This window comes from Canis aureus, chromosome 36 (genome assembly GCF_053574225.1).
Source record: "Canis aureus isolate CA01 chromosome 36, VMU_Caureus_v.1.0, whole genome shotgun sequence".
Lineage (NCBI taxonomy): Eukaryota > Metazoa > Chordata > Mammalia > Carnivora > Canidae > Canis > Canis aureus.
In genome coordinates, this window is record NC_135646.1 from 425,382 (window position 1) to 440,616 (window position 15,235).

The following is a 15,235-nucleotide window of genomic DNA, read 5'->3' on the forward strand; positions in this document are numbered from 1 at the left end:
GCCCATCAATTCTGGCCCCACGGTGTGAGGCTCTGTGAGCTCTGCAGGGCATCACATGCAGAATAACCGTACACCCAGCTCCCTCCATGCAAGCTTCTGGGTGCCCGGCACACACCACTCAACACTCCCTCTAGGTGGGCCCAGAGCCGGCTTCTCAGACATGCTCATCCTTGGCCACACGCAGCCTTCAAGGGCTTGGGGAAACCAAGTCACAGCGAAACACAGGGGCTGGATTTCCTCCAAACATCCCCTGGGTCTCAGACTGTCACCGTAGCCCCCACGCCGCACAACTCGCACACAGAACCAAGACATCACGTCCCCACTTAGAATGAGCACCTAACTGACATGAGATGGGCAAGTTTTACTGCCAGAAGTCCATCTGGGGCCCAAATTAAGCTTTAGAATATAGTTTTCTTTCTTTCTCTCTCTCTCTCTCTCTTTTTTTAAATAAACAAAGGCAATATCGGCCCACAGATACATGGTAATGCAATTTTTGCAGCTGTTGGTGCTCATGCATGGTCCCTGGGGAGATGCGCCCTGGAGACTCGTAGACACTGAGCTGCACCCATGCACAGCACGCCTGGATCTTCTGGGAGAAGCTACGGGTCTTGCTGCTTCCACCGTTTAAGAACATCAGGGATGCAATGACCTTTCTGTGCTCACCCTGGATGCTGGTCACTAAGGCCCATGGCATGAGGGTCACCACAAACATTTCCATAGTTAACAAAAGGGATACTCCAGACCTGGAGGCAGGAGGCGGCGATGGAGGTTTGGGACGGGGCTACACTGATCTGATGGGAAACGGGAGCTTATTTTTATGCTTAAATCTGAACTATGATTATCTGATGACTCTGTGGAGGAAACAATGGGATTTTCATTCCCAGGGAAGAGACAGGAATTGACTTATGCATCACCCTAACAAGATGGTAACAAGCAGCAGCAGCCTCTGAAGGTGGCCCTGTGCCCTGCCCATGACCCAGGCGGGCTCCCCGCAGACCATGCACCGGTGGAGGCCAAGGGGACAGGCACCAGCCTGGACGAGGACTGTGGAGACCCTGAGCCCCGGGCAATAGCTCCTTCCTCCTGCTGTCCCTTCTCCTACATTCCTGCAAAGCCCAGCTCCCAAGCAGCATCTGGTGCTCGCTCATGGTCCATAGGCTCCTTGTGTTCAGACTCCGACTCAACCCATAGCCCCCAGGAATGTGTCATCCACCAGCGCTTCCCTACAGGTGGCAGCCAGTGCCTGGCTCAGGCCGGATGCTCGCTGGGGCCCAGACTGCATCCTTCACAGCCGACCGAGTGCCCTGGGTCCTGCATGGCAGGCGGCAGGCCTGGCAGGTGGATGGACATGACCACACCACAGAAGCTGGGAGCCCGCAGGTCCAAAGATTCTGCAGCTTTCCCAGGCAGTCCCTCCAACAAGGCTGCTTCCATACTTAAAATAAATAAACATACATAAAATAAACCTAAGTTGCATTCGGTACAGTTTTAGGCAGCCCCCTCCCCTGCATGGGTCACTTAGAATCGTCCTCTGGAAACTGCAATGCACGTGGAGCATAGGCCTTGGGCTGCCGTGCGCTCGAACTCTGGTCCCACCTGGACAAACGCCGAGCTTCACCGCTCATGATGCCCAGTCGTCCAGCAGGGCCCACCCCAGGCCTCGTCATGCTGGCGACTGCCTGTGATAGCACAGCCACAGCGTGTGTGCACACCGTCCACGGTGAACAGCACCATGACCAGGATGAGTGCAGGAACCCGGCCGTGACCATCGCTTCGCAGCACCCAGCCAGCATGTGGCTCCCCCGCCCAGGGCTTCATCATCAACCTCATGGAACCAGGGCCTTGCAGTGATCCCTTCCTGTGAAATCGATGCATCTACTCCAGTTTGGCTTGCTTTGGTTTGCTTTTTAGGGGGTTTTGGACACAGGTGTCAGGTTTTCATAAATACTGGTGTTTATTTTCTCTGAAAACTCAGAAGCCACTTAAACACCACTGTCCATTCCTGGGAATTTGGGAACGGTCCTGACCGTCACTGAGCACCTTCAGTTTCAGAGCCGAGAGATTTCACCATCTTAGAACGGCAACATGAACCTCACGTCACCACAAAGGATAAAGTCATTGAAAATCCTAATACCAGCAACCTGCAGACGTGTCACGAGGGTCTCCCCGTCAGTGAGGATGCCAGGGTGAGCACAGAGGAAGACTGCCCTTGTCTGTCGGACAGGACCCTCTCGCAGACGCCAAAACCCAGCTGTCAGAGGCCACACCAGGTGCTAAGCTCCTGAATCAGACAGGCCAGGCCCAGACCTCACTGTGGGCGCAAGAGCCACGTGCTGGCAGGTGTGTCACGATGGGTGCTGGGGCGACCTCGCCGCCAGGCCCAGCTGTCCGTGCGGATAAGAGTGTGATGCCGGAAGTGGTTTAGCCCACAGAGGTCGGGGGCAGGGGGACAGGGCACCCGGCAGGCCTGACCCACAACTCCGGGGGAGCGGCCTGCTTGGATGAAGCCCTGACAAAGTAGGGTGCCATCTGAACAGAAAGAGAAGTATTAAAGCTTCCTGAAAACAATGTCACTTTTTGAAATTTGACAGAGGCATTTTAGGGATGAAAACCACACGAGGAAAATTAATGTCACAGGAGCTACAAGTCATGAAAAAAAAAATTTTTTTTTAATGGAAAAGCCAATCTTTAACACATTGTGAAATTTGCATAGGAAATAATGGATCTAGAAACCTGATTTTGACAAAAGTGGTATTAGCACCAGTGTTCAGCCGCCAGGTGACTCCACCCGGGCAGGGCTCAGGTCCTGCTCCTTTCATGGCGACATTTTGGCAGCCAGGACAGGGCCTGGCGCTGAGGACACAGTCCAGTAAGCACCTGACAAATGAATTAGTGTTGATTTCATTAGCACGTGCAGTTCACTTCAGTAGTGAGTGCACAGACTCCCCGTGAGTCCACGGTGCCTGCATTCCTGCTGCGGAGCCCCGGGCACACCCAGGCCGAGGCCCGGGCAGGTGGGGAGGAGCAACAGAGACGCGTTCCCCAGGAGCCTGCTCCTCTGGTGCCACACTGCCCCCTTCGCCACGACACCTGCGATGGCCAGGCTTTGCCAGGCTGAGGATCTGCGGCTCGGTCCTCTGGCGAGCGCAGCAGCCAGGGCATGGGGCCGGCCTCCCCTCCTGCCCTCACCGCCACTTGCGATCACAGGGTTGGGGCCCCGAGGACACAGAATGAAAACCTATGCTCACGGTGTGTGCGGGACCAGCCTATGCGCTCAGTCGTGTTGCAGGGACACAGGTGCCACTGGTGGCCTTCACTGCTTCACCTTAACTCCCAAGCTCTCCGTCGCTTGAGCCCTAGGAGATGCCCCACAGACCCTCACTGGTACACAGCACCCCATCGCCTGGGTTGGCTCTGTCCCTGGAAGCACGTGGCTGACCCAGTCTGGCCCCCAGAAGGAGAAGCCGTGGGAGCTCTGTTCCCACAGAGGCGGCCCTAGGCCTCATGGCGAGGGAGTCCTTCTGAAACATCTCCTGAAGGGACAGTTGAGAACACCAGCTGACCAAGCCCAGGGCAGGAGGGAGCTGAACCCGTGCATGCGGCCTGAGACGGATCACGGCCTCCCCGTCCGCCCTGTCCTATGTCAGGAGGGCCACGACCCCATGCCCCACTGCTGAAGGGCACAACATGGGAGAGCCCTGCACCTAAGGAACCATGCCCTCCCCACCCTGAGGGCATCTACCCTGTGCCTCCGCCAGGCACACCTGTGTCCCTTATGCACCAACACTTCTGCACAGAGCCCTCGGCCCCAAGCCTCCCCCGCCACACACACCGTGGCTGACCCGCATCGGTGGGTGCCATGTGGTACCATGGCCTGGCTCCGCAGGGTACAAGCCTGCGGAACATACAGCAGCAACGGGACAAGACATGATCCCATTTTACAGTTTAATAGCTGACACTTTGATCCCAGGAGATGAGGCCACTGACACCATGAAATCTGTCCTTTCTTTGCAGAGGCCGGCAGGCACTTGCAGTGGAGACACAGAGCTAGGGCCCCGGCTTGGCAAAGAGCAGCCACAGTGCTGCACGGAAACCACACTCAGGCTGTTATCTCTGAATCGGGGTTTTCTACACGGACAATCGATTCTGAAGCTGCATTGTGGCTTGAAGGTCATCAAATATAAAAGAAAAATACACCAAAAAAAATCATTGTAAACTCAGAGCCTTCATGCAGGATTGAAGTGTGTGTGCGGGCACACGGCAGATTATCTACAGCAAACGGCACACGTGGTCACAAGGTCATTGCATGTTTATATCCCGAAAGTTTCCAAACCCAGTTGATGTTTTGTGCATTTAGGGTTTCTATTCCTACTGCCACAGGTGAGTTGCATGTTTTTCTCGAGTAAGAGAAAACAGATTCCTGGAGCTGGGTGTGTTTTCAGTGATGAAAACAAAGCTCCCAGCCCTGAGGTGCCGGCGTCTCCGACGGGGCCGCGGGGACCTCAGCCACGGCTCGCTCGCCACCGCGGGAAACAGGTGTCTCCCCCACGGACGCCAGCACGTGGCACGCCCCGCACATCTGCTCTTTCCTTAGATGGACGAGCAGCAGCCTCACGTGGTCTGCACCGAGCACCTGTCACAGGTGCTGCCCTCATCAGGAACCACAGCCTAAGTAAGAATCCAGTCGCACCTGCGCGGGGAGCTGATGCGGAGCTGAGCCGGTCTCTCTGACATCAGGCCCCGCCCCTCCCGACCCAGGCCCCGCCCCTCCAGAGCTCAGGCCCAGGCACCATCTCTACTGGTTTTGCTGGGTTTCAGCTTCCTGATCCCGGTTCAGGATACTTCTAACCACTAAGCCTAGAGGCTCGGGAAGCCCTCCTACTGCCCGCAACAGAGGGCCCCGCCTCTGCCTACCGCAGGTGCCCAGCGAGCGCGCCCGGTCCGTGCACCTGTGACCTGGGTGCTGGGCCCCAGGAGCTCAGCTCTGCCCACAGGAGCCACGCATGTGCTGACCACAGCCGCCCTGCAGCCGGTCTGTTGACAGGAGACCTGCGCGTCGGTCCTGGCCATTTACAACAGCTGCCCTGAAGCTCACCATGTCCCCCGGGCTGCGGGCGACGGCCCGTCCTGGGTGATCGGCGCCCGGGACTCCCTGGACACAGACAGACCCCCAGGGACCACCTCAGCACGCTCCCAGCAAGAACCTTGACACTGTTGTCTATTTTCGCTGAAACGCCGGGGAAAAATAATTTGTGAAGTGAAACACCTGGAGTGTCATCCACGCCCACTCACTTGGCTGCGAGACTCAGGTCTCAGAAACAAATGTGACTGAAATGGAGACGCACTCCGGCTTCAACATGCTGGGAACAGTCAGGCCACCGCGCTTCCTGGAGAGGATTCGTCACGAGAACAGCCTGGGATGTGTGTGGCTTTGTGCTTTTAAAGTCGTGCCCCCCTCCCCAGCCTCGTGCCCCCCACCACCCTGGCCTCGTGCCCCTGACCCCGGCCTCGTGCCCCCCACCACCCCGGCCTCATGCCCCCCACCACCCTGGCCTCATGCCCCCACCACCCTGGCCTCGTGCCCCCCACCACCCTGGCCTCATGCCCCCAACCCCAGCCTTGGCCCCCCACCACCCCGGCCTCGTGCCCTGGACCCCAGCCTCATGACCCCCACCACCCTGGCCTTGTGCCCCCCACCACTCCAGCCTCATGCCCCCGACTCTGGCCTCATGCTCCCACCACCCTGGCCTCGTGCCCCTGACCCCGGCCTTGTGCCCCTACCACCCCGGCCTCGTGCCCCTACCACCCTGGCCTCATGCCCCTAACCCTGGCCTCGTGCCCCCCACCCCGGCCTTGTGCCCCCCACCACCCCAGCCTCATGCCCCCCACCACCCTGGCCTCATGTCCCAGACACCAGCCTCATGCCCCATAGCCTCGTGCCCCCCTCCCTGGCCTTGTGCCCAACTCCCCAGCCTTGTGCCCATCGCGGCCTCAAGCCCCTGGCCTCATGCCCCCAACCCCAGCACCATGCCCCCCACCACGGCCTTGCACCCCACCCCGGCCCCATGTCCCCAGCCCTTCTGTGATCCTCCTTCGCACACAGATGCAGGTAAAGACCCAGGATGCCCATGAAGAGCCACCATGGCTTCTGGAATCTCTCCACGTATGAAGTAAGTTGTTGCCTGAAAACCGGTGAGCTGGTGAACACGAGAGCTAAAGCCCAAACACACACGTACTAGATCCTTCTCCGTTTACATTAAAAACACATCATCACAGAAGATTCACCTCGCAGAAATCCCCAAGGCCAGAGAGGGTCTCGCACACGCACCCGTGAAACTAGAAGGCAAGGAATGCCCAGCCCGTCCAGGCCAGGACCCCCAGGTACAGGCTGTGTGGACCCCGTGAGAGGCTGCCTTTACTGTTGTTGAAAACAACATGAGGCGGCTGTGCCCTCGGGTGTAGACACTTGTACACACACGGCAGACCTGACAATGCTCCGAGCACCAAGGTTCTGCGTGGGGTGAATCGCACCTGACACTTTCACAAGGGAGTGGGGTGGCCCTGGGGTCAGGTGACCTGAGATGGCCTACAGGTGACGCCTGAAGCTGGGACGGTGCTGATCCCTGTCCACGGTAACGGGGACCCAGGGGAAGCCCTCACCCGTTCCCTCTACGCTGCACTAGAATTCGCATCCATGACGAGTGCAGGATGAGAACACCCTAAGAAGGACAAAGCGCCTTCAGATCCCATCGCGGGTACTGCAGACACGCATGGGTGGGGGGCTATGCACGGAGGTCCAACTCCACACAGAACTCACTGAAGACCCGGCACCAGAACCACCAGCCCCAAAGCCAGCACAACGCTCTGAAATAGGCAGGTCCTGACAGCTGTCGATGGATTTGCCGTGACACGTCCCAGCAACCAGAACCCGTTTCTGTCTCACAGGATGGGACATACCCACGCTGGAAATACACCATTTCCTTATAAAAGAAAACCACTTTCATTCTTCCTGATATTTTATTCTCACAAAGCTTAGCTACAATGTTTTCTTTAAAGAGCAAAAAAAGAAGACACTTTTGAGAAATGCAGAGAGATCATCAGACTTCACAGACGGAGCATGAACGCCCCTCCCCCCAAAAAAATTCTATCAAAATTTATAAGTTTCACAAGTGAATTTGCAGAACCACAGCACTTCTAGTATTTTTTATACTGGATGGTATTTTTAAAGTCGTAAAAACCCCTGGAAGATCTGAATGGATAGGGGTGCTTCCCCTCCTACAGTGTCGGAGATGGCACCCCACCTGTCCCCGATCCGACTGCCCCCCGGGGCTGCACCCAGGGGCACACGATGGCAGGAGCACGTGGGGGGTCGCGTACCTTTGAACAGAGTCAGTCCGCGCAGATTGCCTTTGATTTTAGTCAGCTTCAGTTCCATGGGGCAGACCCGACCTTCCGCTCATGTCCTCTGTCAATTGGGGAGGAAAGAGTCCCCTAAAGTGATCAATACACAAGAAAGCAAAGTGTACAGTTGTCGGCCTGCACAGAGTGACGACCCACCCCCAGGGGCTTGTGAGAGACGAGCCACGTGGATGCCCCGTGGATGCGCCTCACACCTGCCGCCGCCTGCCGCGCCGTGTCGGTGAATCAGGCACCCGCAGCAGTCGGCGGCTCTGGGCAGCTGGGCACGGAATGGAGTGATGACTACAGAGAGCCAATGTCTCCACTGTCGTGCAAAGTCATCACAAGAGCAATTTCTACCTATGAAAACAGGTTTATAAAGTAATTCACACACACGCCCCGAAAGGCATAATTATATAGGAAATCAACTAGGAGCCCAGAGTTGTTGGGGGCTAGTGGCATCAGTGGTCAATCACGCAGGACGTAAGCCGTGGCATTCTCAAGCACAGACACGTGGGGCACGTCAGCACACACAGGGCAGGGGAAACGACACATCACAGACATGCTCATCATGCACACGCAGATGCGTGTACAAGCGTGTGCACACACTGTCACGGCGCCTGCCCTTGGCGGGGTGTCATGCAGCGTGGGGGTGCCCGAGTTGGACACGGTCTCGGTTCTTGGATTTCAAACACATATGGGGTAGCCACAGCATTATTTTATTATTTTATTTTATTTTATTTTATTTTATTTTATTTTATTTTATTTTATTTTATTTTATTTTATTTTAATCAGTGAAATAAAACTGAGATAAGTTAACTGGCAACCTTAGACGGCCCACAGGTGGCCGAGGGGCACAGTGCCCACGGAGGCGGCAGCGCGGCCCATCAGCAGGAGGGGCTGTGGGTGTGCACCACGCTCCGCAGCCCCAGCCCCGCGTGGATGCTGATTTCCTTGGGGCGCAGGGTCCTCCTCTGCAAGCCTGGACCACTGCCCTGAGCTCTGCAGACGCTCCGAAGACAAGCGGGGCGGGCACCGCCCACCTCCCCCGGCACCCAGGAACCCGGTCAGCCCGAGCGCAGCTGCCTCGGGGAGGCCCCGGTCTCCCTGGACACAGACGCCAGGCGGCGTGAGGGACGCGCTTCGTCTAGGGCAGGCCACGCGCCCGCAGCAGCGCGTTCCGGGGGGCGCACCTTATGCCCAGCAGCTTTGCCAGAGAGGACCCGGGTGGCGGGGGGTGGGGGGAGCAGCCGGGACAGGCGCCTCAGCCCTGCCCCGAGGGCGTGGGCACACCCCCCGCGGCTCTGCCCAGGCCCAGGACACTTCGTCTGGCGCCAAGACGGTCAGCGCGGTTTCCGAGCAGGCAGAGGCCGACTTCAGAGCCCTGAGAACAGAAGTCGGGATGTTCCTGATCAGGAATCACCTCTCTAGGGTACCTGGCTCCTGGACCTGGCCCCCGCCACCCCCAAGCACACTGTGGTGGCCACAGCGCTCAGCGACCCGCCCCTGCCACGGAGTCACGTGCTGGAGCCTTGTGCGCCTGGTGGGTGGGAGCGCGCAGGGTGGGGGGAGCGCCGGGTGGGGGGAGCGCCGGGTGGGGGGAGCGCGCAGGGTGGGGGGAGCGCGCAGGGTGGGGGGAGCGCGCAGGGTGGGTGGAGCCCAGGGTGGGGGGAGCGCGCAGGGTGGGGGGAGCGCGCAGGGTGGGTGGGAGCGCGCAGGGTGGGTGGAGCCCAGGGTGGGGGGAGCGCGCAGGGTGGGGGGAGCGCGCAGGGTGGGTGGGAGCGCGCAGGGTGGGGGGAGCGCGCAGGGTGGGTGGAGCCCAGGGTGGGGGGAGCGCGCAGGGTGGGGGGAGCGCGCAGGGTGGGTGGGAGCGCGCAGGGTGGGGGGAGCGCGCAGGGTGGGGGGAGCGCGCAGGGTGGGGGGAGCCCAGGGTGGGGGGAGCGCGCAGGGTGGGGGGAGCGCGCAGGGTGGGTGGAGCGCGCAGGGTGGGTGGAGCCCAGGGTGGGGGGAGCGCGCAGGGTGGGGGGAGCGCGCAGGGTGGGTGGGAGCGCGCAGGGTGGGGGGAGCGCGCAGGGTGGGGGGAGCGCGCAGGGTGGGGGGAGCGCGCAGGGTGGGTGGGAGCGCAGGGTGGGGGGAGCGCGCTGGGCGTGGCGCCGTGGGGCTGTCCCACCCGTGAGTGGCCGCGGCCATTCACACCCAGGGAGCCCGCAGTCTGGCTTCCATCAGGGACCCCGAGGCCCAGGAGAGACCAGAGGAAGGAGCAGAGGGTGAGCGTTCACCTGCCCAGCTGGAGGCCGCCAAGCTCCTGGGGAATCTCTCCGCGGGCGGCGCGGCAGGGACGGGCGGGCGGCGAGAATCCGTGAAAAGCGTAACCAGGAAGGCGGGTGAGGACGACCACGAGCCCTGACCCGCTGAGGCCTTCGCGTGAGCCCGCAGCCTCCCGAGGCCACCTCTCTGCGCGGAGGATGGAGACGCGGCGTCAGGGCCTTCAGCAGGCCGAGGCCGACCTCAGCGACCCGGCACCTGAGCCCGCGGCCTCGGCAAGGAAGCAGCGCCCTGGGCCGCCGGCGGCCCTAGCTGTGCCCCTGGCCCTGCCGCTGGCTGCAGCTCGACCACGTGCTGCTTCTCACCGGTGAAAGAATAAACACGAGGCCACGCAAGCCACGGGGCCAACTCAGGGTGGAGGGAGGTTAGGATGCAAACGTGTAGCCGGGGCTTTGGCTCAGGGCGCGGACTCACCCGACCCCGGCGAACCGCCTGCCCAGAGGCAGCATCCAAACTGGATGCCTCTCCCCACCTCCCCCAAGTCACCGACCCAGGGCACCTGCGCGGCCACCAGGCTCGCGGGGGGCAGGGCCACACGCCGAGCTGCCCCTTGCAAGAAGAACCTGGGAAGGCTGGGTCACAGAGGGACCTGTGGAGTGGGGCCCAGGTGTCCTCCTGGATGCTTCCCCCCTCCACTACCACCATCCTCCCCACCCCCCTCTCGCCTCCACCCCTTCTCCCCCATGTAGGCCTCAGGGCACAGCCCTCCACACACCCAAACCCAATCCCTGCAAACAGTGCTGGGCTATTTTAGGAGCAGGACTCACTGAACCGGAGACCCAGCGTCAGGGGCACCGGGGACAGGGGCGGGCTGGGGAGGAAGCTGCCACTGTAGAAATAGCCCCAGGCCTGGGGGGGGCTCCAGCAGGGGGAGGTGGGAATTGGACCCTGGGCAGCCCCCTCCCGCACACCCAGGGGCCACGCGGTCCCTGCTCCCCACACGCAAAACTACTGTGTGCAGGGGAAGGTCTGTAACCCAGATCCACACAGGATCCTGACCCCCAACAAGATGGGGTCGGGAGGGGACATCTGCGGGAGGCCTTCCTGAGGGGTCAGTGCCCCTGCAGCAGGACACAGGACCCCACATCTGGGTCAGGACTCGGGGGAGAAGACTGTCCATGGACCAGGAAGGCATCCTGTCCAGGCCCAGATCCTCCAGCACCTAAAGCCTGACGTCCAGGCTCCAAACCCAGGGGCGACCCCTGTCTGCCATTTGTGATCCTGTCTGTGGTGCCTGCCACTGACGCCCCAAACAGATCCACTCACGATCGGCTCTGCAGAGGGGGCCTGGGGTCAGAATCAAGTTCTGGCTGCAGTGTCGTGCGCAGATACGGTGCTGAGCCAACACAGTGCTGAACTCAGGCACCACTTTCTCCATCAGGACGCACGACAGCGAGGAGCCTGCAGACCCCAGACCCCGCAGCACCCCCCCAGCCACATCCATCCGCCCCCAACTCCCTGTGGCCGCCTCCCTCACACTGGTCCTGAGGAGGGGAAGGGGGAAGGGAGCAGAAGGGATTGGTGACCGGCAAGGGGAGCTGTCAGAGGGGAGACAGCACTGGGACCCCAGGATGGGCCGTGCCTTCAAGATGGTAAGTAGGAGGGAGAGCGGTGAAACCACAGGGGCATCATGGGTTTTCCTTTTCTTTTTCTATTTTAAGATGTTTTTATTTATTCATGAGAGGCAGAGACCCAGGCAGAGGGAGAAGCAGGCTCCCTGCAGGGAGCCCGATGTGGGACTCGATGCCAGGACCCTGGGGTCATGACCTGAGCTGAAGGCAGACACTCAACCACTGAGCCACCCGGGAGCCCCAAAGGTTTTCTTACAGAGTCAGAACTCATCTACGGGGCTCGAGGACCGAGTCACAGAGACGGAGATGCTGGTGGCACATGTGTTGAGGGACATTCACACGTGTGTCAAGGGAAGCGGGTGCACGTGGAGTGGCACAGATTCTGGACTTGTGGGGCTGAAGCAGGAGCATCCCCCGTCCCTAGTGGAAGCGCTGGCTCTGTCCTCGGACTGCAACGGGAGCCACGGTGGGCCTGGGGAAGCCAGCAGGTGCTGCGGCGGGATGCTCACTGCAACATGCCCTCGAGGAGCCAGTAAGAGCTGGGGGAGTAGGTGGGCTCGTCCCGGAGTCCTGGCATGGTAGGGGGCTGAGATCTGGTCCCCTGGGACGGAGATGGACAGGAATGCAGAGCAGCGGCCATGCTGGGCCACAGACTCTACATCCAAACAAGAAGGGACAGTTGGTGAGACGCAAGCGTGGAGCCCAGCAAAGCCCCTGGATGGGCCAGAGCATCCCAGGCGACAAGGAGCCAGCGGAAGAGCCAGGTCAGGGTCCAATGGGAGGCATGCAAGGGTGGGGAAGGTGAGGCAGTCACCTGGGCCCCAGCTGTGTCTGTGCAGGTGCAGGTCCAGCCATCTCTCTGCCCAGACACCCCAGCTTCCAGGGCCCCACGCTCCTGCAGTGGAGCCACGGGGCCCTGGCTGTGGGCAGATGTTCCCACACGAGTTAAATACCACCATCCTTAACAATTGAACACTATGAACTTATAATCAAATAAATCTCATTAAAGCAAAGCTAATAAATCCTCCAGCTCGCTGGCCCCTGGATGCTGCACCACACTGTCCACCGCCACTGCCCTGTGCTGTGTCCAGCATGTCCGTGCACCAGGGAGGCCCTACCACCTGCACGGCTCTGGCCAAGCCGGTGCTCAGGGGTGTCGTACTGTTGGTTCCAAATCAGTAGGTGGGAGCAATCAGTGCAGAAACGGGCCGAGTCAGGGCTCTGTCCTCCATGGGGCCAGCTGTGCCGGGCACTCTGCATGCTTCCACCTGGACCAGGAGTCTGCGCCACTCTCCGCAGGCTGTGAGCTCAGAGGATGCTAGGAGACTAGAGTTTAAATATAGCTTGAAACACCGGAGTTTTACAACCTGGAAACCAAGTCTGGTGGGGTTTCTGCTGCCCGCCACACAGGCCGCACGGGTTCCGGTGCCAGAAGGAGCCCGCACCCCTCTGAGCCCACGGCGCCAGGGCTGCTTCCCTTCCTTCCCTGCTTATCTCAGCCACGCTGGGGGCTGGGGGGGGGTTGCCTAGCAACCTGCCTACACCGCATTGCAAATCTGCTGCCTTAAATAAACTGCAATACATGCTTTTTTGGAAAGTTCCGCTGGACATTTTTAGAATGAATTTCCAAAGGTTTCTGAATGACATCACGGGTGCCAAGCAGCTGTAGGAAGTGCAGGTAGCAGCACCCACTCTGCTCCCCACCCTGAGAAAGCTGAGGGGCCACCCGGTCACCTGTCCTTGTCCGTCTCATTGAGTGAAAGCCCAGTGATCTTCTGGGGACACCATGCCCTCTGGGAGGCTGGAGTGGGGTCAGGCAGAGGGGTGGGACGGCCAGAGGACCCCACGATGGGTGCGCAGTCACTCGCTCCTGGTTGTGTGGTGGGAGCCCAGGCTGTGTGACACAGGGCTGGCAGGTAAGATGCTCAGGGCACCTGAGCGGCCAGCGTGTCCCAAGTGTGAGGCCCAGGGGGCTCCCTGGGGTGGGCTCTGGGCAGAGTGGGGGTGTCAGAGAGGGCATAGGGTGTGGGGACAGAGTCGGGGGCTGGGTAGGACAGCCACGCCACAGAAGAAGGAACAGGACGTCAAGGCTGCCCATCCACTGACCTGTCCTCACAAGACTCAGGGGTCCAGCTTTCTCCTCCAGTTCCGAACAAGCCGCTCGAGTCACCTGGTGGGTTAGCAGGTCTCCCCGTCCCCTCGTCCACATAAAGAGCTAATCAGCCCTCATTCTAGGTCCTTGAGAGAAGGGAAAGCTGTTTTGGGGCTCACAGGGGTCTCTGTTTGTGCAATGGTGGTACTTGCCCATGTCCCTCAGTGACGCCCAAGGACAAAGAAGCCTGGCTATTATCAACCTGAGGTCTGGGGCAGCATCAGGGTGGCACTGCAAGAACCTGACCGTGCCCTCCTGCTTGGCCACACAGCCCCAATGTGGACACAAGCTCTTCTCTTGCCAGAGTAAATGACATTTCCAGAGACCCCAGCCACAGGGTGTGCTTGTGCAACCAAGTCCTAGGCACCAGGCTGTAAAAGAAGCAGTGCATGGAATGTTCCAGAAGCGATTAGAGGCAGGGGTGTGCCTTGAGGAGCCTGGATGCGGTGACCACTGCTCGGTCACATCCCAGCCCTTGGAGCCACATGGACAAGGGCCATTCCCTCGGACAGCAGCACAGAATTTGTAGCAGCCTGCTCAGCGCCAACTAACAACAAACACACCCAGCCTGGGCACCCACGCTTGGGGTGTGTGTGTGAGTGTGAAACCTGATGCCTTCAGCTACCATTGAGTTTTTTATCAAAGCTGGCTAAAAATTGCAGTGGGTTCAGTGTGTATATCTAGATTCTAAATGTACAAATGGAAGCGTGTTGGCTTAGTAGTCCTGACATCATGGCATCCACTGGATAAAGAAGAATGAGTTACAGAAATGATGACTCTTTCTATGGCGGACAAATACAGAATGGACCTCAAACCTGCTAAATACCACCACATACAGTCGGAAAATGTCCTCCCGTCGGGGAATAAATGCCAGGATCTAGGCATCCACTGGGCGACTCTGGGCCTCTGAACCTCAGGGAATGGTTTCCTGGAAGGTTCGTGTAGGGTGAAGATACAAATTAAAGTCCAAGATATATGTATGCATCTGTGTGTGCATGTGTGCATGTGTGTGTGAACGTGCATGTGGATGCCTAAGAATGTGCGTGAGTATGCATGTGAGCATGCAGGTGTGTGCACTGCACATAAATGTGCACTGTCTGTGCTAGTGTATGAGTGTGAGAGTGTGCACAAGCATGCACATGTGAGCGTGCACTGTGTGGGCACACACGTGTGCAGAAGTATGGACAGGGGAGCTGGTGCACATGTGAATGTGCATTGTGAGAGTGTGCATATGCATGCACATGTGAGTATGCATCTTTGTGTGCACAAGTGTGTGCGGGTGTGTGTGCAAATGTGTGTCTGGGTGTGCACCTGTGAGAGTGTGCGTGGGGGTGCGTGCATGACGAGAGGGGCCCAATTCCCGACCGCTGCCCTGGGAGTGGGAGGAGGCAAGTCTGAGGAATGGTGGCAATCACCATGAGCTACTGCCCAGGAATCTTGGAGAGGTGACATTCATTCCTCCCAAACTAGATTCAGCTGGAACATGAAGGTCGGCACAGTCTGGAAACCCCAAGGCCCTCGGGAGACCCCTGGAAACCAGCTACAATGGAAACCAAGTGACAACGGCCAGCCATTGGGGGGCACAACCAGCCCACACAGGACACTCCTCATGGGCACAGAGCCACAGGTGCCCACTCAACCGTTGTCACAGAAAAGACCAAAGACTGCGACTCTCTGTGGCAACATATGCCCAGGCCCCCAGCCACCTCCCACGGCCTTGGACTTCTAAATCCTGGCAAGCTGGCTGGACGTACTAGAGATAGTCACGGAACCGTCCCTTTATGGAGAT

At 59.4% G+C, this 15,235-nt stretch overlaps 1 protein-coding gene across 14 annotated transcripts in view; it reads right to left on the reverse strand.

The window, feature by feature from the left end:
• Positions 1-15,235, reverse strand: part of DLGAP2 (DLG associated protein 2) — a 697,194-nt gene that overhangs the window by 361,252 nt on the left and 320,707 nt on the right. For 4 of the 14 annotated variants that reach the window (XM_077884872.1, XM_077884873.1, XM_077884875.1 and 1 more), the window contains one exon: positions 7,378-7,491. The exons of the other annotated variants lie outside the window; for them this stretch is intronic. In XM_077884872.1, the coding sequence (XP_077740998.1) occupies positions 7,378-7,435 (58 nt within the window). In that variant the 5' untranslated portion in view covers positions 7,436-7,491. The remainder of the gene's footprint in view (positions 1-7,377; positions 7,492-15,235) is intronic. 14 annotated transcript variants of the gene reach the window in all.